We start from the raw sequence: 26,994 nt of genomic DNA, 5'->3' as shown, positions 1-26,994 counted from the left end.
CAAGCGAAGGTTTGAAATTCGCCCGCTTTCTGCCCAATTTCAGTCTTTTCCTGAGAAATGACAAAATCTTTTGCAAGCAATCCCTAAAATGACCACACTGTACACTGTACACAATGTACATTTTATACATGTACATTGTACTTTTGAGAAATTACTTTTACAAATTACAGGCCTGGGATATTCATCGCTGTTATACAATTAATGGAGTTATTATCGTTCATCAAAATTAATAATAATTGTGACCTGGGGGCTGATGCACAAAGCACACTTAGCAGGTCACGCACCCGTAAGCGTCACTTATGTCCACGAAGCAATTGCGTGGTATTCACAGAGTACACGGAGTGTGGTCGGTGGGAATAGTTTCGAGGACGACTCGGATATAGAAGATGGCAGCTGCACTAGTTATTATAGAGGAAGCAAATCAACGGGCGTTACGTCGCGAGCGCATTTTTCGTGATCGTGTGCATCCCCTTGAGACTTAGGAGGATGCCACGTCCAGTTCTTTCAGAAGTAATGGACCTACTGAAGGACGATGTGTCACACCCAGCACTGAGATCCCAAGCAGTCCCGAGCGCTTTGCAAGGACTCATGGCAAAGGGAGTGTCAAAGGGTTAATGCTGTAATTAGCAATTTTTGTGGAAAGCAAGGCGGATGCCCAATGTCCTTTCTCATGATCTTTGATTCAATCTAAATGCCATCCCTTAGTGGTGTAAACCAGTTTTAACTTGGTTCAGGCAATTTGCACTTTCACTCATGCGTGAAAAGCTGGGTGTGAAATTTTGTACAGACATGCATGAAACCGCTACCCACCAAAATCTATCGAAAATATTTTCCAAAAATATAAAGTGCTAATTTGGGGGTAATTTCTCAAACTTTATCCTTTTTTGATACACCCTGTAAAGCCAGGCTGCACCTATTTCTATTACCGGTAAGTGTGATTACCCGGCATACAGCAACGGATGCAAGGATGCAAGAACTACTCCCTTCATTTCCGACACGAGCGCCACCCAACGGCTGTTAAACATACGACTGTATTAAACCACGTCTGTATAAAACCACGTCTGTTTAACAATACGACCTTAATTCACAACCTCCGTAAATCGCCATGTCTATAATTACTAACGTCATAAATTTTAACGTCTTTAATTCAACCACCCAAATTTGCAACCTCCTTATAAAATAGGTAACGTCCATATAAAAATTGCAACCTCCATTTATTGCGGATATAACCGCCCATAGTAATCTTATAATAGTGGAAATGTTCCGTTATGGTTAGGTCAAACAGGGCTTTGTGAATAAATCTTAGCGTAATCTTCCACGTAAACGAAGCGTAAGTGTACGCCAAGTGTAGTATTTGACGGGTGCTTCGTGAATCAGGATCCAGGCCGGCACAGCCAAAGCAGAATCGGGAATCGTCTATGTTCATATATGCACATGTAGAGTCAACAACTCAATAATGAAGCGATTCTGAAATAAATCTACGTGTAAGCTATATATCGTTAAGATTACTTTATTTTCAATTAATCTAGGGTTAGCTTCTGTAGCCCCGGCGTGCGCCGCTAGATGTCACTATTCTCTAGGAGGGACACTGTTTTATGTAACAACAGGACACCTTGAACTCCATGCGCTGCCGATTCGAACCATCCACCGCAGTGGCCCACCTCGAACGCCTGGAATCTGAACGTACTTCAGTTTACATATTTCGGTTTCAGGGGACTACGTCAATCAGTCTCTTCCTCGAGTAGACACTCGAACCCTGAGATTGCCTCATTTATCCACTTATCCTACCATAGGGATAGAATTTGTTGACGCTGCTGCTTGGGTACACAAATTCACATAAGCATCAGTGTTAACCCAAACATTACAGTCACTAGCGCCCCCTGTCTCGGTATAACATTTTGACTGCGGAGATTACACTACACCAGTACAGTAGGCACGTAGCGCCGGTAATCATATTGACTTTCGGGTTATTTCTCCTGTAAAGCCCTTAAAAATCAACCTCGAAAAACTGTACTTAATTTCCAGTCATGGGTTTAAGGACTCTGGTAAGGTGGTCGTCGTCAGCGCAGTCGCAGCATACCTGGAATCGGTCTGAAATAAAGAAGTAAGGGATTATTAACAGAGATAAATAGAAATAACGGTCTAACTTGAGTTTGAATCATTTCAATTTTAGAAGTTATCAAGCAATTTGTAAAAAATCACTTCGTAGTTTTACAATGTAAGTCTAAAAGCTGATAATATGTTGACTTTCTCCAGGAACTGTAATGAGCGACACCCTCTCCCAGTTCCTTTGAGACATTTTTGGTTTCTTGATTTAACGACAAATTTTGAACATCGTCGACAATGCAGTGCATAACTTACTCGTCACAAAACGGCTGCTTGAATCCACGTGGACAAAGACATCTGTTTGGCTGCATACAATATCCGTTATTTGCACATGGCTTCGAACACACAGCTGCAAGAGATGATGATGATTGTAAAGTGCACAATTATCCACGTTGCATAATACTCAGACCAAGTGACACAACCAGCACGATAATCTTACGAATCAAATCTCATCCGTATACATACATCTGATTTGGAACGCTCCCTGTGTGGTGCCAGAGGCGTAGCGAGAGAGGTTACGGGAAAGCAGTCCCCAAATACTGTGTTTTTGAACACGTTTCTGGCCGAAGAAGTTCAAAAAGTGTAATGCCAATTGAATCCGTAAGAGCTATGTCAACTAAGAATGAGGTGCTATTTTAGAGTTGACTTCATGGCCACCTGGTGTTCCTCGAAACATAGGCGCCAGATTCGCGTAAGAGTACAGCCAACTCACTTGTTTGGCATCTTGAGCCCTTGTACCCCTCCCTGCATTCACATTTATACGGTCCTATACAAATCCCTCCGTGTAGACAAGGCAATATACATGTAGCTATCGCACACCTTGGACCGGAATATCCGTGCGGGCATGCACACTTGTTTTGGGCGACGCAAACTCCGCCATTTTTGCAGGAATACTTGCAAGAAGCTGAAATTTAGTAAAACGACAAAACAATGCAGCCATTTTGCCAAATCATAAAAGTTTTTACAATGAATTTTGAAACATGCAAGACGTACAGCAGGGACCACACTACAGTGTGCAATCCTCCAGCATGTCGTGCATACTGCAAGGAACCTACACTTTGAGCCCCATCTGATATTCTATATGGCCACCAGGAGGACATTTTGAATTTTGTTTTCGGGACGATAACTGGAAATTGAAGAAATAAATAGTCGGTTAAAATTTGGTTGGTATAGCGCGGTTTGTGTTGAAAGGTGTCTGTTCAATTATGTGTAAAAATCTGAAAGACTGTGTTGACTGAAATGGTTGATGCCCATTCCTCAGTCCATGCCATGGTTCAGGGGCATATGCATTGCGAATATGCCCGTTTGTAGAAAACAAAAATATCGACTAACTTGAATGCAGATTACGTACATTGCATACCTTTACACTTGGGCGTCCTACTCCACTGGCCCGTATCCAAACAGGCCAGTACAGAGCTTCCCTCTGGTCTCAGACCTGGGCGACAGACATAGACAACACGATCCTGGTATTGGTATGACCGGCCTATTATCAACTGGACCCCAGGCTGCATGGCGGGCTTCCCACATGTGATCTCTGATTGAAAAAAATAAGGCCGAATGCAAGAATTCTTTTTGACTCATCATGACTGACTCGGGGTATCTTTATCATCTAAACGTAGTTTTGTGTTGGAATAATTCCAAAACGGAATACGATGATTCAAGTGCCAGTTATTGGATTTGAAGATACATGTACCAATTTCTTAAACTGTTGCCACGACGAAGAGTTGCAGGGGAGGTAAGTATGGTGAGTAGGGCCACACTTTGCACGACCGGTCAATGGGAAATCCTCCTTAACCATGTCAACTAATGAAGAGAGTAAGCGTTTGCGTGCCTCCTTGCGTGGAGACCATTCCTCTTCCCCGATCCTCCCTCCTGATGCAAGTTTGATGAAAACATACCAAAATTTGTAAAAACGAAAAATCCAGATGGACACTCGCTGACAAGAGCCTTACTTTTGCACGACCCCGAGAACGGGGACCATTTCTTTTCACTGAGGCACGTGTAAGACATGACGCCTTTTGGTCTGTAGCCATTCTGACATGAGAGGACCACGGTGTCACCGACATACAGTTCCTCCTGTTTTATTGGGATTGTGCGGAGGACGGCAGGGAGGCTGGCGCATCTGGCTCCTTGAAAAGAACACGAACAAGATAACTGTAAAGCTACGTATGCGAGTACGTCGTCGTGTAACCAGCAAGTTTGTTTTACGTACAGTATCTTGGCAGACGAAGATTGCCATATCGACTGGCACATTCTTGGAGAGTCGAAACCCTCCTACTTCATAGTCCAAGATTGCTGTATGTCTTTTGCGTTCTTCACGAGGTAATCTTGAATTGAAGTCGGGAAAGTAGAGAAATATTCTTGTAACTGCGAACTCGGTGAACAAATACTCGTTGAAGACATACTATAGAGCGAGGCTGATTTACAAATATAAACGAATAATTCAGTGGATGGAAATGACAGAAGATTGCAAGTATCATTCGCAAAACTCCATGTGCACAATGGTTCACGGCCTCTTCTGGTCAATTCGACTCTATAGCCGTCCTGGGAAGCGGATAGGTTCTATCTCGACCACTTAGGATTTGCACTAGCTTGCCTGCCGTGAATACATTTAACGAAAAACTCAGTCAATAGACTCTTCCTTCCCTCAAGAGAACAAGCATGCAAAGTGTATCATTGTCGGCAAAGAGAGTGGTCTTACCTTTACACTGAGGGACCTCAACACTCCACGTACCATTCTCGGAACAAATCGCACTATCATTACCAACCAAGAGAAATCCTTCATCGCATTCGTACCAAATCTGGTCACCAAAGAAATGTGAATCACCTCTCGCTCGACCGTGTTTCGGAGAGCTGGGTTTTTCGCATTGAATCCCTCAAAAAAAGGAAACATCATATATATATACAGGTTTATTGTGAAGGAGACTGATCACATCATAGGTATCGTTCAGAACATATCATGAGGTACATTGTACGTTTGATAATATCTTTGCAAAACCCGCCGAATATATGACTTCAACAAACTTGAAACGGTACCATGTAAATCCATTTTCAAGCCAAGGAAGTGGTTCGTTTCGGCCCTTTTCATCCAAAAGTGAAATGTATCGAGTGAAATGAACTTACGTTTACATGTTGCTTCCTCGTGGCTCCAACTTCCATCTGCTCGGCATTCTGTCAGGGGAGACCCAACAAGACGATATCCTCGATCGCAGCTGAATAGAACTTGTGCACCAAAGGTGAAATCGCCTCCTATTACAGTCCCATTTGCTATGGCCCTTGGCGTATTACAGGATACAGGTTGGCAGTTCGGCCCCGTCCCCGACCAAGATCCGTTCATCAAGCAGGTGATGTTAGCTTGTCCTGTCATGATGTAGCCCGATGTGCAGTTATAAAGTAGCGTACTCTCATAAATCGTGCTGTGTTCTGACACTATTTTGCGATGCTCCGCCAGCGGAGGTTCACCACAATTAACCGGTTCACACTCAGGAAATCCCTCTGCAACCCAAGTGCCATTTTCCATGCATTTCACGTGATCATTGCCAATCATTGTAAAACCGATATCGCAAATGTATTGAACTTCTCTTTTGTCAAGAATTATTGTCGAGGCGTTCGCAACAAATGGCGGGGCGTCGCAAAGTGATTTCTTACATTCCGGAATGCCTCCCAACCAATGAGGTGCCTCGCAGATTAGCACGTCATTTCCTTCTATCTCGTATCCATTCTCACACTTGTAATAAACAGCGTTGGTCTTTCCACTTTCGTCTGTAATGCGCATGCCCATCGCGTGTGGTATTGATGGCGGCTCGTCGCAGACAACCCTCGTGCATTTTGGTAATTCTCCACTCCATGAGCCATCACGTCGGCACATGCTGAATGGCTCGCCAACTAAAACATGCCCATTGTCACACTTGTACTCGATAAGGGAACCAATGTCTCTTGAGCTGCCTACGATTGCACCATTTTCAACCACTTTTCGTTCCGGGCATTCTCCTTTGATGCATTCCGGGAAACTGTCACTCCAAACCCGGAAACCAGTGCAGGTTATATACTCCTGTCCGCGTCGCACAAAGCCCTGGTGACAAGTGAATAGAAGTTTTGATCCGAAGGTATAGCTATCACCAAAGATGTCACCATTAAGAAAGTCAGGAGGCGCAGGACAATGCGTTACCTTGCACGAGGGTTCGACCCCACTCCATCTACCAGCAGGTTCACACAGGCGCTGTACACTCCCCTCCAACTCATAACCTTCAAAACAATGATATTCGAGGGAACTCCCGATATGCCTTTCGCCCTTCAAAATGTACCCATTCAGAATATCGGGTAGATCTGGACATAGGATTTCTGTGCATTTTGGTGTTATCCCTGTCCACGAACCGTTCGATTCACACGTCCTCACCCTCCCCCCAACAAGTTTAAATCCATCGGCACATTCGTATTCAATAACTGAGCCGAAGTTTTGCCCATCGCTAATCAGGTATCCATTTTCCGGAACAGCGGATTTTGGACACGTGATGACGTCACAAGATGGTGTCGCCCCGCTCCAAGTGGCATCCTCTTGACAGTATCTGATCTTCTCACCAACCAACCTGTGCCCCTGGATGCAGTCATACTCCACCGTCATGTTATAATAGTACATATTCCCTCTCATATGACCACCTGTGATATCGTCTGGAGGTGGACACGTAATTCTCTCACAAAATGGCGGCGTATTCGACCATGATCCGGTTGCGAGACATTTAAGACTATCAACCCCAACTAGATTATATCCTGTTTCGCATTCAAAAGAAACCTCGTCCTCGAAGGCATGTTCAGTTGAAGACATTCTCGCATTTGCAACAGGGGCAAGGTTTGGACATTGAACTTTGTGGCAATCAGGTGGTACCCCACTCCAGGTTCTATTTTCGAGGCAAATCCGGTACCTCGACCCCTCCATCTTGTAACCATCCTCACATCTATATTTGATGATACCACCATAAACATTGGTCTGAAGCTCAATGCGTCCACCCATAGGGGGCACACCTTCTTGACACTTGATCATTTGACAGGACGTGCTTGGTTTGCTCCAGGTTCCATCTTCCTGGCATGATCGGTGCTTCACTTCTGTTCCCACGATTAACTCCACCTCATAACCCTGATCACACACATCCACTAGAGTATCGCCGTACTCATAAACATCCTTTGGTTCCTTGATATTTCCATGATCAAGGATGTCAGGAAATGGACACGTAATTATGGTACATTTGGGAGTCACCCCACTCCAGGCTGAGATATTTTGACATCGACGTAGTGGACTACCAGTTATTTTGTATCCCCTGTGGCAAGTAAACCTTGCCACATCTTTGAATGTGACTCCTGTCATTGTAACTTCACCATTTTCGAGTGGATTTGGAAACGGGCAAACGATTTCTTCGCAAACAGGCGGTGCTGCACTCCATTCACCGTCTTCATTACATGATAGACGCGTCTCCCCAAGCAATATGTACGCTATGTCGCAACTGTAGATCACTGTGGATCCGTACGTGCTTTTCCCTTCAGTGTGACCATTAACGATTGGTGGGAGGTCTGGGCAAGTCTTCCTATAACAGAAAGGTACTCCTCCCGTCCACGAGCCATCTTCAGCACAGCGTAACTCACTCATTCCAACTAAACTGTGTCCAGGGTCGCAGGTGAAAGTAGCGGAGTCCCCATACTGGTACCCAGTTATTTCAACGCGTCCATTGTCAAGACTCTCAGGAAGTGGAAGACAAGACACTCGTTCGCAGCTTGGCTGCTTGGCAGACCACGTTCTATTGGCCAAACATGTTATTTCCAATGGACCCATGATCTCGTGCCCTCGAATACAAACATATCTCATTACAGTGCCATAGGTAAAATCGTCTTTGTTGCTGAAAGTCTTTCCATTTTTTATTTGAGCCAGATCTGGGCATTTTATTATCTCGCACGTTGGAGGATCATTCGACCAAACACCCTCAGATTCACAAGTGATTGTTTCTTTCCCCTTCAATTCGTAGCCGACGTTGCACATGAAATTAAAGGTGTCATTTACATAACGCGCTTTACCAACTGTTTTTCCATCATGAATATGAATCACTGGACCACATTCAATTCTAACACAGGATGGCAAATTAGACCAGTATTGGTTCTCCTGGCAAACGATCATTGGGTTTCCAACGAGTCTATGGCCATCTTGGCAGATATATTCGACTGTCGCGTTAACTGAATAAGGAGCATTGCCTTTGTAGTAGCCATCATCGATACCCATGGGAACATCACATAAAATCTGTTCGCATGTTGGGTTTGTCCCACTCCATGTTGCATCTTCCTCGCAAGTGCGAAGTGAGTCTCCCACAAGAACATAGCCAGAGTTACACTTGTATTCAACCCTGCTTTCGAAATGTATTGATTTATAAGTCGTTTCGCCATTCAGAATTTCCAACGGCTGGGTGCAGTTTTTCCTCTGACATTCCGCTAAAGCCGTGCTCCAGGTCCTATCGCCTTGGCAGTAAATGAAAGGAATACCTTCAACTACAAACCCAGATACACACTCGTATATAGCGACGCTATCGTAGTGTGAGTCATTGAAGAAAACCTCACCGTTGTCTATGACTGGTGGGTTGTTGCATTTGACTTTGCGGCAGAATGGATCCGACCCACTCCAGTGTCCAGTATCACGGCACCGCCGACGGGCCGGGCCCCGGACCTCATAGCCATTGTTACAACCATACGTCGCTGTCGCTTCGATGCCAACACCTTCAACAACAACTTGGCCATTTCTAACCCTTAGGGTCACACATTCAATAAGTTCACAAGAGGGATCAGGTCCACTCCACGTTCCGTTCGCGAGGCACCTCCTCGATACTGACACTACCCCAAAGTCAGCCCCAGACAGCCTGTAACCTCTGATGCATTTGATAGTCACTTCACTCCCGAATCTGTAATCTGCTCCGGAAACCCAACCACGATGGATCTTCTCTGGTGTCCTGCAGTGTACCCTCTGACATCTTGGTTCTGGGATGTCCCATCTCCCATCTGCTGCGCACATCCGGACGGATGGCCCATCAATGAAGTAACCTCGGTTGCAACTATATTCCACAACAGATCCATAAGAAAAATTTGTTCCTTTAATTTCTCCAAAGTCAACCAGCCTTGCCGGAGGATCGCAAGTAATGTGTGTACATGAAGATACTTCAGACCAGGTTAAATCGTCTTGACATAGAATGTAATTATTTTCAGACTGCCCAGTGTATCCTATGTCACACATGTATTCCACTGCGTCACCAGGTCCGAATGTGCCTTGGTGATCCGCAAGGCTGTAGCCATATGGTATGACTGGAGGGAAGGGACACCCGTAAAGGCACTGAGGAGGAATACCAGTCCAAGAGCCATCCTGTAGGCACTCCCTGACTTGATCGCCGACTAACCTATATCCGTCACGGCATGAAAAACGCAAAGCAGAACCTTCGATGTTGTCAATTATTTCAACGTAGCCATTACGCAATTCATTTCCTAATTTGCAGTGACGCTTGACGCATTCTGGGAAGAGTGGAGACCAAGTGAAATCATCCTGGCAGGCTAGGTATTTGCTACCAACCAGCTTGTAGTCTGGCAAGCAATGGTACTCAACAACGGAACTAGGTTCGAGTCCCCGGAAGAGGTGATAGCCATGTGTGATGTTAACTGGAGGGTCACATCCATAGCGTTCACAAATAGGAACTGAACCATTCCAATTGGAATCAATCTGACATTGCAGCACAGCATCACCGTTTAAAGCATGACCGTCCTCACAACTGTACTCAGCGGTATCATTCAAGAATAGTCCACTTAACCTAACGAAGCCGTTCCGAACTGGCTCAGGTTTCGGGCATTCTACAAAAATGCAACTTGGAGGCTTTCCAGACCAGTTTCCGTCAGCCTCACATCTTCGTTCTGCTTCTCCGACCAATACATGTCCACGTATGCAGCGATATGTTACTTTGCTTTTGTACAGGAAGTCATCGCCGGAGGTCGAGCCGTTCTGCACTTGTTCTGGTAAGCCACAATGAATGACCGTACAGCTTGGTTCTGCCGGAGTCCAGAACCCTGTCTCGGAACATTGTCGCTCAGGCGTGCCAACCATCTTGAAGTCCTCTGAACACTTATACGAAGCAATATCATCCACGGAGTATCCATGCACGTTGACAGTCCCGTTGCCAGGAGAGGATAAGTCCGGACACTGAGTCGCCTGACATTTGGGAAAGGTGTCATTCCACTTGCCTGTATCAACGCAGCTAATGGCATGGGCACCAATCAAACGATGTGTTCTGTCGCATTGAAACTGCACCACGCCATCGACTGAGTAGTTCACACCATATTGTGACCCATGTACTAGCAGAGGTGGCTCCTCACATAGGATAACGCTGCACACAGGTCGGTAATCCTCCCACGAACCATCATCACGACATACGATCCTTGACCTAGCGGCAATCTCGTAACCTCGAACACATGTATATTCAACGTATTCTTCCCCATCAGTTGATACATCATCTGCTTCTATTGGGCCCCCGTTTGAAATCATTGGTGGGTCCCCACAGCCATTTGGAACACAGACGGGAAATGGGTCGCTCCATCTGCCGTCGTCATTACAAATCAATGTGTCGTTTCCTGACAAGGTGAAGGTTATGGCGCAGGCGAACTCTACTACATCCCTCGGCATATAGACATCTCTTCCGCCGCTCAGCAACCAAAGCTTCGATGGTGGAGGAGACGGACATGTAATCACTGGAAATCAAAAAAGGAACATGATGACTACAATGAAAATCAATTTAACCCTGAGAACTACTTCCATTACTGGACTTTCGTCGTTATGACTGTCATGCTGACAAATGACTCATCTGTTTCTTTCAAACAAGAACCAATGTTACAAGAGCCCAATGGCCCAATCCAATGTGATGAGAAGAGGTCATGCTACAAGTCTCTTGCTTTTAAGCATTGGCTTTTGAAATGTCTTACCTTCACATGAAGGTGGTTCTCCACTCCACGCTCCGTCCGCAGTGCATTCTCTTGTGCCAATGCCTACAAGCCGGTACCCCTCATAGCACGTGTAGGTGACTATGCCCCCGAACTCATAGTTTCCCCTTGCTAGACCATTCACGACACGTCCCGGCCAACCGCACCGCACTCCTGCACAGGGAAAGCTCATTAGCTTCGGCGAGGAAAATGCATGTGTTACCAGTGTTAAGATGTTAGTACTCGTAGATTTCTTCAACTCTGATTTTCTCCGAGTGGAACTATATCTAACGCATTCAATGGCAGCCATTTCAACTATAACTGCCACAAATGGAGGCCCAGTATCGATTCTTCAGGACGAAATTTTCAATTATTTTGCAAACAACAAATGCGTATTATGGCTTTATAGTCAAAATCATTGAATAAAAAGTGAAGTTCTATCACTAGTATTTTGATATGTGTCCCAGCAGCAAGAAGAGAGTGTGGGTGTCTGCAGCATGATGTAGTCGGCCAAAGTGCCACAACGCCAACTTGAAGATCATTTCCACCCAACCATTCGCAAGTCTTATCCTTAATCAGGGGATACATTTTGGGAGCGAGGATTTGTGGTTAGACTCGGTGACTTGGTGGGATGTGGGGGCAATGCCATTCCCAAGGTACGAGTAGGCATTATTTCATGCGATTATATATATGTTAGTAACGCTGTTGACAAACATACTTTCACACCTTGGATCTTTGTCATCCCAGCGGCCATATATCTTGCAAACTCGACGCGAGGCTCCGACAATCCCGTATCCTGGTTTACACGAGTATGACACTGTGTCCGTGGTAGAAAGGCCCGTCAGTATCACATGACCATTGTCGATATCAGTTGGTGTTGGACAATCTAGTAAATGTCAGAGACGAAAGTGAAAATTTAGCTATGTTATTAACTTTGACAATAAAGAAATAGGGTGACATGATAGAGCTACTCAGCCTCAGATGGTCAGACTTATGAGTCAGGCAAAAATCCTCGATCGACCATGACCGATCGTAACCAATTCAAGTTACATGTATCACCCGCCGCTCAGCCTGCATCAGTCTCTACTCCGACATGTCCGGCACACTTGACAAACTCACAACTTCAAGATCGAAAGTGCCCGATGTGGTATTTTAGGTACACTTCCTAATGGCATAAAGTCTGAGAGTTCGCTAGGGTTACACCCTGGAGGTGACCGTAACATACATGTACCTTGGCAGAATGTCGAATTTAGTATCCTAATCCTCCCGTTCAGCCCTGCTAGGAAGTCTGGCCATGCCCTCACATTCCCTATATACTTCTCACACGATTCCGCAAGCCTCTTGATTTCATGCTTAGGGAGTTCTTGGTCCCAGATGTTGAGTAGCGACATGTTGCCGATAAACGACTCTGGCGCGCTGAACCCACCACCAAAGCCATCTTGTTCTTGGCCAAGAACAAGGCGTCCACCACCTGGAAAGAGACGGGTTTTGTCAGAAGGAATACGAGGTGCTTTTCACTGAACTTAAAAGTTATACATGTAGAATTTCGATACTAGAAGCCCTTAATGTACAGGTTCTTCCAGTTTTCCGAAAAACATGCTCTACACTCCTAAGGTTTTTGAGCTTTTGAAAAACCTTTAGACGATGTCACTACCGCACGCTGATCGATTTGATATTGATATCATCCTGTGATACTTTTAAAGTTGCGTATTTTGCCGTTAAGGCCTACCTACCTGGTATGACAGTGTCCTTGGCAAGCCCTACACCTGCCTCCCTCAACTCTCCATCGATATAGATCTGCCATCTTCCACCATTGCTTGACCACGTGGCAACCACGTGATGCCAAAGCCCATCATTCGTGGCGACGTCTGTGATGACTTTTTTACCATTGACGTAGAGCACAAACCTAAAGACGTAATGGTACAGAGAAGTATACTAGACCACTTTTGCTCTAACCATCCTGCTCTGGGTGTCTTTGGACGAGCTAGTAAGTTTACAGTATAACGAATTGTGTTTGCCATGTTAGCTCCGATGCTCTCAAAGCACCCTAACCAGCCGATACAGTCGATGATATATTCGAGGTTCATGACTTACCCACTGTAGTCCATGAGCGTCAATGCATTGTCCCTTTCTCTGTCGGCTGCATAGGAGAAGGGTGTACCATAGTTGCTCCTATCCGTTGTCTGCATCCAGAATGCAATTGTCACTGACGTCATATCGGCAACCCCTTCCGCCATCACGTGATCGATTGTGCCGGAGTTTTCAAATGAGAGGTGGAAGGAAGAAGACAGTTCTGGTGACAAAAAATTGAGAAGTCATGTTGATGATAATCCTATTGAAAGTACAATGATTTAATGCATTACATTGCATATAGTGCAGTGTTTGACCCGTAAAACACGGACTTGCTCAAAACCGACAGGTAGATCTAGAGCTAACTTGACATTGCACGAGCGACAATGAGCTCTGTCGCATGTCAAAACCAACTTGAGCCCATATAGAGCCTTGTGGTCGATCAGCAGCAAAGAAGCTCCACAACATACAACACGATTGGGAATACCATCATGTGTTCACTCTGACAAAGCCCACGAAGTTTTGCATAGGTTTTAAGCGTAAATTCAACTCAGGGGTCCATTAATCATACCTTTGTCACATGTTATCCCGGAAAATGATGGGGCACATATACACTTGAACGCGTCGACTTCATCGATGCAGGATGCGCCATTTTGACAGCGCGCATTTACGCACTCGTTCTTGTCGATCTCGCAAGCTTGACCTATGTAACCAGGGAGGCAGTCGCAGCTGGAAGGAATAAAGGAAATATCAGTGACCGTTACCTTGTGTAAACGATGGCTGTCATTTTTCCAGTGGATGTGCCGTATTGTTGCAGGTGCTGAATAACGTATTCCACCGCCGGGAGATCAGGGGTTGTTCTCCCTGCGACCTACACTCCAAACGCAGTGGACTGGCCTCCTCCATCCCCATGAAAGAAGGATATCCAACATGATGAATATACTGCCTCGGGAGATAAATATCGTAATTTGTCAAAACGCACAAAAGGACTTCTAATTCGAAAGATGTCATATGTACGGCTGGGATGATCTTGACGGTTTTACCTACCTAAAGCCATCAATTTGGTCTCGGCATGTAGCTCCATTCATGCAGGGGGAAGGTTCACAATCATCAATGTCTTCTTCGCACATGATACCCCTGAAACCTCGTGGGCAAGAACAGTTGTAGCGAAGGATTCCGTCCACGCACGTGGCATTGTTGAGGCAAGCGTGAGAGGCACAGTCGTTGATGTTCTCCTCGCAATCTCCACCTGACTTCGAAAAAAAACCACTGTTATTCTTCATTCATGGGCGGAAAATGTCGTTTGGCACTTTTGAATTTTAAATGTCTCAGGCATGCGCATTCGAATTAAAAGAAGAAGTTCTAACTACGTCGAGGGAATATGAATTCGGACGGGGAACCGGCAATATTCTAGGCCTGTCGGGTGTTGAGGGGATAGCGAAACCCTCTATTGACTGATGTCGCAGTCCGTTTTCTCAAGAATGCCTGCCTCACTCTCCAATATTTTGCTCCATTCAAAGTTACGTACGAACTTCAAATGACAAACACCAATCGAAAGGCGGACGTGCCGAATCGCCGAAAATTTGAAATTTCTGTCATCAAAATTAGAAACAAGAAAAACTACGGGAAAACAGATAATTTTTTTACAGACCGGTAAAACCTGGCAGGCAGTTGCAGCTATAGCTGTTGACGTTATCCAAGCAGGCTGCACCATTTTGACAGGGGGACGAGTCGCATTCGTTGATGTTAATCTCGCACAGGGTGCCTGTTTCAATGAAATGAGGACATGAAGGAAAGAGTAACGTATGCAAATGCAGGTCGTTTTAGGCTGATGGCCGAAAACAACCGGTCGAAGCCCTTCAAAGACTATCAGTGAGAATTGAGATTTTGATTGTATTCTATTCAACTGGAATATGCAAGCCGACTCGAACAGCGCTTGGCGATGATTTAGCGCTCGTCCAAAAATGAGACACTATAGTATATGTAAATGAACTGTTTTAAAAACAAGTTTTTTTGGGTCTATCACCTACCTCTGAATCCTGCCTGACAAACACAGTCAAAATCATCGAGTTTATCTATACAGGTGGCGTTGTTGTGACAAGGGGATGAGGCGCACTCGTCAATTTCAAACTCGCAGTTCAGACCTGAAAATTAGAATTTAGAACAGTGGGCAGCTGCATAGAACGACCTAGATATGACAGAGTCAATCAAACAGAATCCGGAAAGTTTTCGTGTCAAGAAAATAATCCAATAGCATCAAGGGGTTCTAAATTCTTACCTGAATAGCCTGGTGGACATTCGCAGACATACCCTACCGCTAGGCCTTGGCATCGGCCACCATTCCTGCACGGCTCGGCGAAACATTCGTTGATAAGCAACTGAGCAGCAAGGGCATCTGCCCGATCACTGGGAGAATCGCTCAGGCCTGAACGAAAATTTGTGTACACATTTAGTTTCGAATGTAGCCTAAAGGAACCGTTCTCTCTTCATCTGGGCATAAGTTCTTGCTGGAGACGCTGGTATTATTTATACATATAGATTAAAAGTTGATTATCAAAATGAGATATACATTTCAGTTGACCAGTAAAATGTGTTTAAAAATTGCTCATAGGGCAAACGGCATTATGAAAACAAGAGCGTTTTCCCGTTGTGGTCCGCCATGGCATAACTATTGGCTCCAGCGTTTATTTTAACTTGCAGGCTAGTGTGGTTGATGCGGTTTTTCTGATATATGTGGCAACCAACTGCTCAAGAGCCAAGTGCTGTGGCAGCGGCGTCCAGCGGGAAAATGTACTTCACTAACCCTGACAATCCTGCACTGAGGTGGACCCGGCATTGATAGTTGGTGACTTCTCTGGACATCGGAAACACGATGATTTGCCGGGATGCGACTGGAAGTAACCCCGAGGGCAAGGAAAGCATGGCTCCAGACCAGTGCGGCTGACAAAACCTGCCGGGCACACCACTAAAAGGAACATTTTGAAAGATGAATGGCATAGATTGGCTCATTAATTACAGCTCATCATTGGTCATGAAGATGATGCTCCATGCAAGATAGCCATAATAGCAGCAAGTTGTGCGTTTGCATCATATTAGTATTCATGTCACAAAAAGGTTCATCAAGTATGAAGCTACATGTAGCTCATATCCTACCTTCGCATTCACCTATCCTACGCGTCCCTCTCCTCCAAGTAGTCAAACCATCCGGGCAGGCCAGGCAACTTCTCTCGGCGTAGTCATGTTGGAAGAAGCCTATTTCACAGCTCTGGCACATCTCCAGGCCGTCATAGGAGTAGGTTCCAGGCAAGCACTGGGCTGGAAACAGAAGCAACATGACTAAATAGACCCGTTTTCTTTAGTTTTTTTGTTATGAATTTGAGTTTAACAAGCGGTATACTGTGTGCGGGGGCAAAGGAAAAGAGCATCATGTGGAAATGGCCCTGAATAGACGCCAGAATGTTCACAATAACTTCAACAGAGCATGAGCTGAAGACCGCGAGGATGATAACGTCACACTCGGCAGTACTTGGAGCATCCAGATGTACATTATTTTAGAAATCACGCCTTTTGCGTGACAAACCGATCATCAATTTGAAAATGCTGTTATTCCAAAGGTTGGTCACTGCAAGTTGATTCAACATAGGCCAGATGCTCAGCACATGATTTAAGAACCGGTAAGAACTATTTACTTAAATCCTTTACCTTTGCATTCGCCGACACTCTTTGAGTTGTTTCCCGATGTAGTCCTGTTATCGGGACAGACGAGGCAAGAGAGCTGACCCTCCAGCGGCTGGTAGCTGCCCTTGTCACAGCTCTTACAGGTTTCACTGATCACGTTGAAGATTGTCCCGATTGGGCATCTCACTACAAATGAATCGAATCAAAATCAGCAAATATAATATCCAGCCAAGGTGCATTGATGTAACTAGCTTGTGCGCTGGTGTTGCCCGATGCTTCCTTTGGTTTACAATAGTTTTGTTGCTTGTACTCTGTCGTTGCAAACTGCTCTGATTCAGCAGTTATAAGGCAATATCCAGTTGAATCTGTCATCAAACAGTGCATGCGCAAAGTCTAAATAGACAAGAAGCCTTTACTAGTTTCAGTAGACATAAAGAGACAGAAGGTAATAACAAAGACACTTACGGCATGCGTTATTCTTCACGACATTTCCCGGCGGACAGAGAAATATTGGCTCCTTTGGAAAGAAGTTGATTTGTTGCAGTTTCATGACTGTCTCATCGCCAATTTTCTGATCGAGCTTCTTCAACCTCGCCCGCTCCTTTAGGGCTCCCCTAACCCTTTCCATGGCTTCCAGAAGCAGTGCGTCTTTGGGCGTGTCCTCCGTCTCCGTGGTGAACACTGTTCCTATAGTCAAAAGAAAATGGAATTTCGTGTGGAAAGACATACTCGTTGGCAGTGCGTCACGTATGAAGGGGTATCCAGGCATATACATCAACAACTGACACACCACCGACGATCAATCAGAATGACGGAAAAGTATGTCTAACGTTAAGTAAAGTTGGTCTGTAATCCTCACGTACTGCCTTATTTACAGAGAATACACAGATTTTCAGGACATGAAATTGTATTTACGCTAAAATTGTTACTTGCGCTGGTCAGAGACTGCTGATGCCATGCAACGTCTTGATCAATCTGCAAGACGGTACACAGTGATAGCTGGAGTGGACGCCTTTATAGCTTTTACTAACACTGATACAAATGCCGGTACCTTGTATTTTGAAATTAAACTCGAGCTTCGTCGCGTTTGGTGACTTCTGCCGGTTGTCATAATCATCCGAAACGTCCCGCCTCAAACGAAGTGACAGCTCACCGACTTTAGATTCCTTACAATCTGTTGCAAAGCCAGCGAGTGTACATACAACGTTGTCACCACACGCCTTGGCCACCTTTAGAGAGGATGAAAAAATAAAAAATATTTCAAGTAAAAGTCAAATTGAGGTTAATCTTCGTATCCATCTGCGGGTTTCTTTGAACTTATTTGTATGTACACTGTTGCTCAAATGAGGAACATGTTGACATCTTCTCAGTCAAACACGTTTTTTACGAAACATTGCAATTAAGTACAATGTAGCAGGCCGCCTCTTAGCTAGCTTTAAGGAGGGGGCAAACTCCTCTTCTAGCATTTAGACCACATATCAGTCTTGAAATCTGCAGGGAAAACAGCGAGGTACTTTTTCTCGTTCTAGCTGTGCGGCCTTGCCAGGAGTGGGTTAAGTGTGGCCCATCACAATAAAAAAAGCTTCGATTGAAGCTTTTCTGACAAATGCACTTTTAAACATTTTACTTAAAAAGTCGATTTTCCCTTACTCACGTAGGCTTATGAGTTATCATCGTACTATACCACATCATGCCCTAAGTTGGCCTAAGCCCCCGATTCTATGTAATCGAACTTACCGAGTTGGATACCTGTCGCTGGAAACTGGTAGCAGCCCTTGCTATCAGTAGTCTATCATTGCAAGACTTGTCGGTGTCGAAGACAACATTTGCTTGCTGTGTCACGTCGTTAGGGGATCTTAGTGCTGCGAGTAACATTTATGTTATATAATAATCGAGCGTATATACCAGAAATTCGAAAGCGAGCTAGAAACATCCAACACCTATTTCGCCAAAACATCCCGATCGTTGGTGACACTCTGTGCAAAGCCATTTACAATAACTAACATTGAAAAGTATGCGGCAAGTGACGACGTGAATCCTACATCTGCAAACCTAGCCTTCCAGGATCGAACCGTACATGTAGGGAGTTTTGGCGACGCCCCCGAAACGCGAACGCAGTGGTAGAAGTTGTCGTTGGGCTTTCGAAGGCTTTCTGAAAATTCTGTAAAACTTACCTGAACAATCCGGGACAGGCATGACAGGTTTCCACACTCCATCATTGGCGCAGTTGTATTCTTTGGCTGGCGGGAAGGCAAAGTCAAAGCCCTGCTTGCAGGAGATGGTGCAAGTTACACTGTCATCCGTCCTAGATTTACAGGCGACATCACCATGTTGGGGTGCCGTCGGAATGGAGCATGGGTGTTCTGAATGAGAAATCATACGAACTGGTGTGTGCGATGACGACAATCATTATCTTCAACTGCAAGGGACTAAACTGATGAGTTTGTTCTTGTCGTATACAAGAACCTCTGGCATGAAACGAGTTTAAACCGAAGCAAGTCAGCATCTGCTTGTGAACAATTCCGTCTTCAGTTCTGTGTGTAGGGTGAGTAAGAGAGGAAGGGGGAATGCATGGAGAAGAGAGGTACCTTTTTGTACCAAGAGTTCCGTGAGTTACATGAGTAACATGAAGGGAGAAAGTATGGAGAAGAGAGAAATATTGCATCTCTTACATGCGCCCTTGCCTATCGTCTTCCTACCTCTCACATCCAACCTAATGACACACGTGTTGTTGTTCCCACTTGCATCCACGACAGTATAAACCACCTCTGTCACGCCCTGTGGGAACATCCCGGGAGCATGCGTCCGCTTGATCGTCAGATCTTCGCCAGAATTATCAGAGAATATTGGTTCATCCCACGTAACGTTTGCCTGGGCTTCCTTGACGACCAAAGGCTCTGGAGAAATACAGCTGTCCACACGAGGTCTCTCAAAGTCTGAAAAGAACACACCATGAGAAAACACAATGTAGTATGATTCATGCATGTATTTTCAACTTTGCACCAAGATGTTCTGAATTAAAAACAAGAGCACCAAATTATTACCGTACTCCTCTGCACGTCCATCAGCTATGCTACTCCCGAAGAGCTCCCTTGGTCGACTTGGTTGACCTGTGGTCCTAATGGCCATTTCATCATTTTCATTAAGACCCGATACGAAATTTGAAAGTATGAAAGCAATTGTTTGATCACTACTCTTTGTGAGAGGTATCATGCAACTGAGGAATTGTTGAACGCAAATGCCAACTCGAGCTTACGTCTATCAATTATAGTATCAACACCTAAATAGAATAGGCACGCTGTAATTCTTCTGTTGTATCCTACCTTTCACCGTGATGGTGAACACGCATTGAGCTTGGTTCCGACTGGTATCCTCAGCAATGTACTTTATGCTCGTGGTTCCGATGGGGAACTGCCTTGGGGGTAAGATGGCGGGGATGACACGAACGGAAGGTGCACGATGGGAATTGTCGTTTGCTTCCGGTATCTCCCAAGCCACCTGAGCTGTACCTTCTCCTGCGTCTGCTACGGTTATGACATCATTTGGACATGTTATCGCTGGTGACGTCACATCTGTAAAATGAATAATTCTAACAATCAGCTTTTCGCTAGCAAGAGTGCATGGCTTCCTATATTACCATGCCTTATCGTAGGCTCAGTTGGTTTCATCTACGATTCGAAAAAGATTGATGGTATAATATACTACGACATAATCCTGCTTTCAAAAAAATGTCAAACAAAACTTAACACAAAAGAAAATATGAATATACCAACCAATGCAAATGCTCTTTTGGTCGGCATAGGACCACAGACCATCACTGAGGCAGGATCGGCTAAGTGGCCCAACCAGTTTGAAGCCCTGTTGGCAGTTGTAATGGCAAGTCGTCCCGTACTTCGGCCGATCATCCGTGCAAACATCGGGAAAGACTGTACCATCTTTCACTTTCTCAAGGGGAGCACATCTCACTTCTGCAAGGGATAAGAATGAGTTCAGTTTCGAAAAGGTGTCTAATTTGCTTTGAAAAGTTGTAAGATTCTGAGTACCATAACAACTTTCATACTGGTTCGTTCATAACTTTAACTTGAGAGAGACTGGTGATGCTTATGAATGTACATGTAGCAATGTGTATAATTCTTGTTGCAATCGTGTTGTTTTAGTTTACAAATCTATTCGTTTCTGGACCCATCCGCGGAAAAAGATAAAACAGATTACGGTTTGTATTTGGACATGGTTTTTGTTTTTATATCCGACACATTAGTACTAAATGGAAGCATTGAGAAGTGGGTTTATCTACCCGCAAAACTAAGAAAACAATCCATCCAGCTTTACCTCAACTGCAAGATCTCGTTCACCTACCTTTACATCTCGCGCCGAGCCCATCCCAGAGTGCAATAGCCATACAGGTCCTAGTGCTTGATCCTTGTAGAGAATATCCGGTGTTGCAGGTGAAGTGACACTTAGTTTGGAACGAGGCATCGTCGCGGGTGCACAGCATCGAGCCCTGTTTCGGTTGATGGAGCCTTGGACATTTCTTAACTAAAAATACAGAAAGATGACAAAGTCAGACATACAAACAGCTGCATAGACATCTTCAGATCAGGCTTTTTTACTCCTCCGTCGTATACAAAATATCGATAGGCGAAGTATATTGAAAACAACTACTGCCAGGATCCTGATTAGATGACAAATTAAGCTGTAGGCCATCCATTTTTAACATTGACAATACGTACGAACGAAAGCTGTTACTGTGCTTTGTTTAAATTTTCAAAGCTTTCAGATGGATGAGACAACTCAATATCTACAGTTCAGCAACATTCCTAAAATTTCCCTCTTTTACACTCTACTTCATGCATTCATTTGCATTGTTACCTTCACATCTTGTCTCTGTACCCGACCAAGTGCCGTCCAAATTACAAAGTCTGAGGCTGCTGCCTGTCAGCAGATATCCCGGGTGGCACCTTATCCCACAAGCGGCGTTGAAAGCAGTCTCGCAACTCTCCTTTACAAAGTAACCATTATCGGGAGGTTTCAGGTCTGGGCAGCGAAGAGCTGGAAAAGGCAAGTTGTAGATGAACTCAGTCCCGATTTCCAACGACAACTTAGTATAAAAGTTGATTTACGAGTGACGCCTTTATGAATTAGCACATGACTTCATGACACCACAGACCTTCGTACTTCGTAAGGGGGGCAAACCTGCCTGGTATTGAGTTGCTGACTTAAGCAGATAATGGGCGAGCCCGACTGCTATCAGTGTCTTTGCTTGGCTCTACTGAAGGCCTGAGTGATCATCTTGTCACCTTATCCACAAATAATGGAAAGTTCCAGCTGCGTGAAAGTTAAACCTCTGAGGCCATACTTACTTGAACAAGAACCATCGGGCTCGGTGACGAAACCCTGCTCACACGTGCAGGCCTCTACAGACGCACTGCCGGATGGTGAGGTATGGTGACGGTCCGGACACTTCACACACTCCTCCGATGATTCGTTCCTGTAGGTATGTTTGGGACATGCTGAAGAAATTGGATACCAAGATAATGAGAATATGATGATGTCCTTCAAAGTCAGGCAACGTGTTATATTGAAGGTTCACCTTCACCTACATGTAGCTATCCTAACGCATAAATGTACGCGTATTCGTGCAAGTGACTCTTACAAGTCAGACTCAATTTCTTTTTAATAATTTCTGATTCCCCCTCCGGTGGCCTCCTCAAACCGCTGAGGATAGGGTCTGCTCTCATGTCTGACGTGATGCAGACTGTTCAAACTGCATGGTTGATACACCGAAGAAAACGAAACGTAAGGAATTTTATTAAGGGTTCAGTTGCATCAGAACGATCAAGCAGGGCGGGTTCATTTCGATTACATGCCACTAGATGTTCATGACAAGGATACCTACTGATTGGAGAAAAAAACCTGATTCTACTTACGAAGGCACTGCCCTCTGACGCCTGACCCTTGGAAGCCAGCAACGCACATGCACTCATATTGCCCTGTGTGCGTCCCGCACCGGCAGGTTGCATGACCGTCACAACAGTCGTGACGAGTCCCGCACAATCCATCACATTTCGCATGGTCGACTTCGAGGAAACTACCAGTTTTGAGATCTGAAAAAATATTCCAACCAACACCAGTTTTACATTTTGATATTCCGGCCAATTGGCCTACACATCTCAACTTTGAGATTGTAAGTTGTAGCTCATACTGTATCAGTTTATCGCTATCAGACCCGTACATGTAAAGGGATTATTGGACACCACCCTACCCCGCAGTCTGCCTCCCCAAGCATAATGAATAAACTTGCGATGAGTCAAATTGACGGCGAAGTGCACGTCGAACAAAATTGTTTTTTAGATTTGGGCCAAATATTGTCACTGGGTCAAATGACATCCTCGTTATCGTTAGTTTAATTCCAGCGCAGTTGACCTCGACAGCTTGGCATTTTCATATTCTTATAACAAATTTATTTCTACCTTCATGTAAGGCTCGTCGCGCCAAAGCTTCGAACTCCTCGAAGCTATTCAGAATAAAGCTGTGCTCATCCTTGGGATCCGATGCCATATCCCTGAGTTCTCGCACGTTCCCATTCCTGATTCCAAATGTGAACACTCTGACGCCTTCCTCCCTCAGCTCCTGCGCGGCTGGCCTAGGGTCGCCTGCGTTGGAATAGCCGTCGGTCATCAAGAAGACGGCTTTCATAGCACCCGGCCGGGCGGACTCGAACACTTTCTTTTGGAAGACAAAATTGACATGAGAAAAGTGAGAAGAGGTTAAAACAATCGCAGCGGCTGCAGGGGTCTGCCAGGGAATGGTAAATAAGATAGCAGCCTACCGACATCATCTTCCTAGCGGTGGGGTCGGGAGCTAAGATGTCATGGCCGCCAATAGTTCAGAGAATCATTTGCGAGTTATCAAGGCGTAATGACTTGGGACGAGGCTGCACTTCAGTCGTTGGATTGACAAGATACTGCCGGATGTCTGATAAAAGATTGGGAGGATGGCATTCCGGTTCAAGGACAGCTTCCGGTTGATAATACAATTCATTCTAAATCAGTCTATTATCAGTGATCTGTCGGACACGCGATAAGGACAACGACACGAGGTGTGATTAAAGGGAGAGAATGGGAAGTAACTGGTCGGTCAGGTTAGGTTGTACGAAGTCCCAAATAGGGGCCTCTCTAACCTGACCGATCAACGTTGAAATTGCATGAGAAAAAGTAAGTTTTCGCTGAATCAAACACGACCAAGGCCTCAATTTTGCATACACATGAAGACATTATATCTGATCCCCCAGCTCCTGCATATAATGAGGTGACCGGAGATATTTTTAGTTGCGTTAGTTTTTCTATAGCGTCAATGACGAACTTCTTTCTTCAGAAATGATATGGTGATGGCGTAACTTGAAATAACGATAAATGAACAAGGTTAATCAACAAGCACATTCCTAGCAAAACATTGGAAAAACCAGAATGACACAGAAGTACATGTAGACCTACATACAGCTGTAACCTAATTTTGACAGTTGACACAACCTAGTTATCTGTCTGCAAAGATTACCTTAATTTCTTCAGAACGGTCTCCCAGACGGAGATGTAATCTACATCTTAACTTGTTTGTTAAACAGAAGCTGACTTCAACAATAGTTCAATCGAACGGGTGGGGGGGGGGGGGGGGGCGGGGGGGGGGAGTACTTTAATAGCCTATAGTCAATCGAGCGCATGGGACACACTAAAGCATCTTTCTCGGAGTTACTTTGGACGTCAGATATGTCTGATAAAGTACAAAGGCTATTGTACTAATATTGGCTTTTTGCATTGTTCAAGTGCGTTTTATTGATATGCCCACGGTACCCGAAGGAAGATGAGATAAACGTCGACTGACGCCGTGATCGGGATCAGGCTTTGAGTTAAGGCTCTCGAACTTTATTAGGCGTTAATGCTGTATTTGGCGTCTTATACAGTTGATGTTAAAATCAACCTAGCTCCAAAAGATGACATTCTCTTTAAATTAACCTGCGATGGCATTCACCTAGTTCATACATTCCAAATTATGCATTTTTTTAAAAGCGAAATTCGGTTAGCCCTATTGAATAAATTAACCATTTAAGCAATTAGATCGTTAGCACGAGCTGCTGCCCCAGATAGCTAGACAAGTAGTAGTGTGATAATAGGCAAGTTTCGCAACCCTTTGAATGACGAAGTACGAACTCACAGTCTATAGGCCTGTCGTGTCAACAAGTCATCTGCTAATTCATTGATGCGACTCTTGTAAATCATCTTCTATATAGATGTGTACCTTAACATGGAATCGGGGGGTTCTCCTAAGCCGTCGTCGCTAAAGTCGCTACTATTCGAATTTACTTCGTCGCTCGTAGCGCCCTGCGTAAGGTTTGCAAAATCTGCCTAATATTGGTTCAGACAAGAAGAATGATATACAGTGCGTCGTGTATGTTCCTGGTCGGTCATTTTCAAGCACAGGGTAGTGCAAAACCCATTCTGAACTTCTAGAGGTAGACGCCGTCTTTTATCCTACGGGGATCGTACTTTTCAAAGTCCTTGCCGAAGTAAGACTATCCCGCAGCGTCACATGGGGTTAACGACTTCTGGAATGCCCAACTGTCTGTCATCGATTTTTTTGTAGCTCTGCTGTATATACGTATCACTTTCGATGCAATTCGTAAAAAGAGAATGGTTGAACTCGTTAAAGTTTTTATGTAATTCTCAGTACGTTGTATTACATTCCCCTTGTCAACAATAATGTGAATAGAAGAAAATAATTAGCACACCCCAGAGACGTCATGGGGAACGCTGATCTTTTTTTCATAGATAATTGCTGTGCAAGGTTAACATCAGTCATGCAATCTGTTATGACTTTTTTGTCTTTGGTCCTTAGAACTGTATGTTCATCATAGCTTTTCACCAGTCCGTACACTCACAGCCATTCGAGTAGTTGGTTGTTTTCCCACCGCCGTGTGGCATAGCCCCATAGGCTTATCCTAAGTTAGTCCTATGGGGACAAGGTCACAACCAGAAGGCCGGGATAAGATCATTTTACAGATGCGAAGTTCGTTCTCCTAACTGAGGATATAGGAAGATTACCGGCAAGGAGGTCGCTGGTTCGACACTCGGAGGGGTCAACGCTGTTTTATCGTTCAGTCCTTAATTAACTTGAGCTAGGGACTTAACCTTGCTTCTCTCCACCCAGGAGTGAATGAGACTGCCATCGCTGCATGAGGCAGCTGGCGTGGCTGGACTATGACAGACCCAAAACTTAAGTAATAATATGGCAAAGCGCTTGTGAGGCGATTCAAATATGAATCAAGTAAGAGCGTGAAACAAATTCTGAACGTTACTTATCATTAAACCACTGACCTTTGCTTCTTTGACCGCCCCCAGAGTGTAAGTGGCTCCACCTGTGTAAGTTATTCTGGGTAGCTCCTCCTCGAGCAAAGAACATTTGTGATGAGAGGACGAGGGCAGAGACAGGTGGTCAACGTGCCGCACCACTCGCGACTGAGACGAAAAAGTTATCACCGAGACGCGGGTCTTGTTCACATCCACCGTAAAATCCGACAGAAGTTTCCTCACGAATTTCAACTCATCAAAGAAGTTGTCCTGGCCGACGCTAGCAGACGAATCGACCAAAAAGACAAGTTCCACTTCGCCGTTTGGGGTGTTCCGGATTTTTTGAACGTTCGCCTTGAGCAACCTCCCAAGACGCTCGACTTTTTCCTTGCTCGTTTTCGTGTAGAGTTTCCTTACCATTGCAGGGTTTCTGTAAGGCATGTAGTCATTCTGCGGCGACGAGCAGACAGATTTGTGCAGCCAAATTAGAGCGCAACTCCAAAGAATCGCTCGCACTGTCCCCAACATGTTGGGCTGTCGTCTGGTCTCTAAATTGCATTTCAAAACATTACTGACACAAATAAGCACCACTTTAGAAAATCGCCTTGGAATGTCACAAGAATCATATCCTTGAAATATCACTTATTATCCAATCCTGTTTAAGGTCATTCGACATTGCATTGCAGGCCTACTAAAATCTTGTCTGTCATTTGATAATCACAAAGCCTACCATGACACGTCGATAACTCTAAGTTGTGGGTGGCTATAAAATCTGATGTGCCGAGACGGAACGACTGTTGTAACGAATGGTCAT

General features: G+C 44.8%; 1 protein-coding gene across 1 annotated transcript; it reads right to left on the bottom strand.

Annotated features, from left to right (window-relative positions):
* On the bottom strand, positions 1-26,919 carry LOC135486830 (sushi, von Willebrand factor type A, EGF and pentraxin domain-containing protein 1-like). Its single transcript, XM_064769934.1, has 33 exons — positions 26,208-26,919; positions 23,310-23,565; positions 22,767-22,943; positions 22,200-22,349; positions 21,709-21,888; positions 21,196-21,375; positions 20,613-20,807; positions 20,163-20,411; positions 19,539-19,775; positions 19,014-19,202; positions 18,577-18,701; positions 17,891-18,068; positions 17,305-17,526; positions 16,864-17,025; positions 16,315-16,476; positions 15,965-16,126; positions 15,440-15,586; positions 15,192-15,305; positions 14,813-14,926; positions 14,209-14,410; positions 13,733-13,890; positions 13,186-13,384; positions 12,825-12,997; positions 12,323-12,562; positions 11,810-11,977; positions 11,095-11,265; positions 5,230-10,863; positions 4,808-4,981; positions 4,059-4,235; positions 3,458-3,640; positions 2,819-3,010; positions 2,362-2,455; positions 1-2,091 (listed from the first exon to the last, which is right to left on the bottom strand). Exons 1-33 carry the CDS (start codon positions 26,619-26,621, stop codon positions 2,061-2,063), a joined length of 11,409 nt encoding a protein of 3,802 aa, XP_064626004.1. The 5' UTR covers positions 26,622-26,919; the 3' UTR covers positions 1-2,060.
* Between the last annotated feature and the right edge of the window lie 75 nt (positions 26,920-26,994).

The sequence above is a fragment of the Lineus longissimus genome, chromosome 4 (genome assembly GCF_910592395.1).
Source record: "Lineus longissimus chromosome 4, tnLinLong1.2, whole genome shotgun sequence".
NCBI classification, from domain to species: Eukaryota; Metazoa; Nemertea; class Pilidiophora; order Heteronemertea; family Lineidae; genus Lineus; species Lineus longissimus.
Note: the sequence above shows the minus strand (reverse complement) of the source record. Positions and strands in the feature narration are given on the sequence as shown.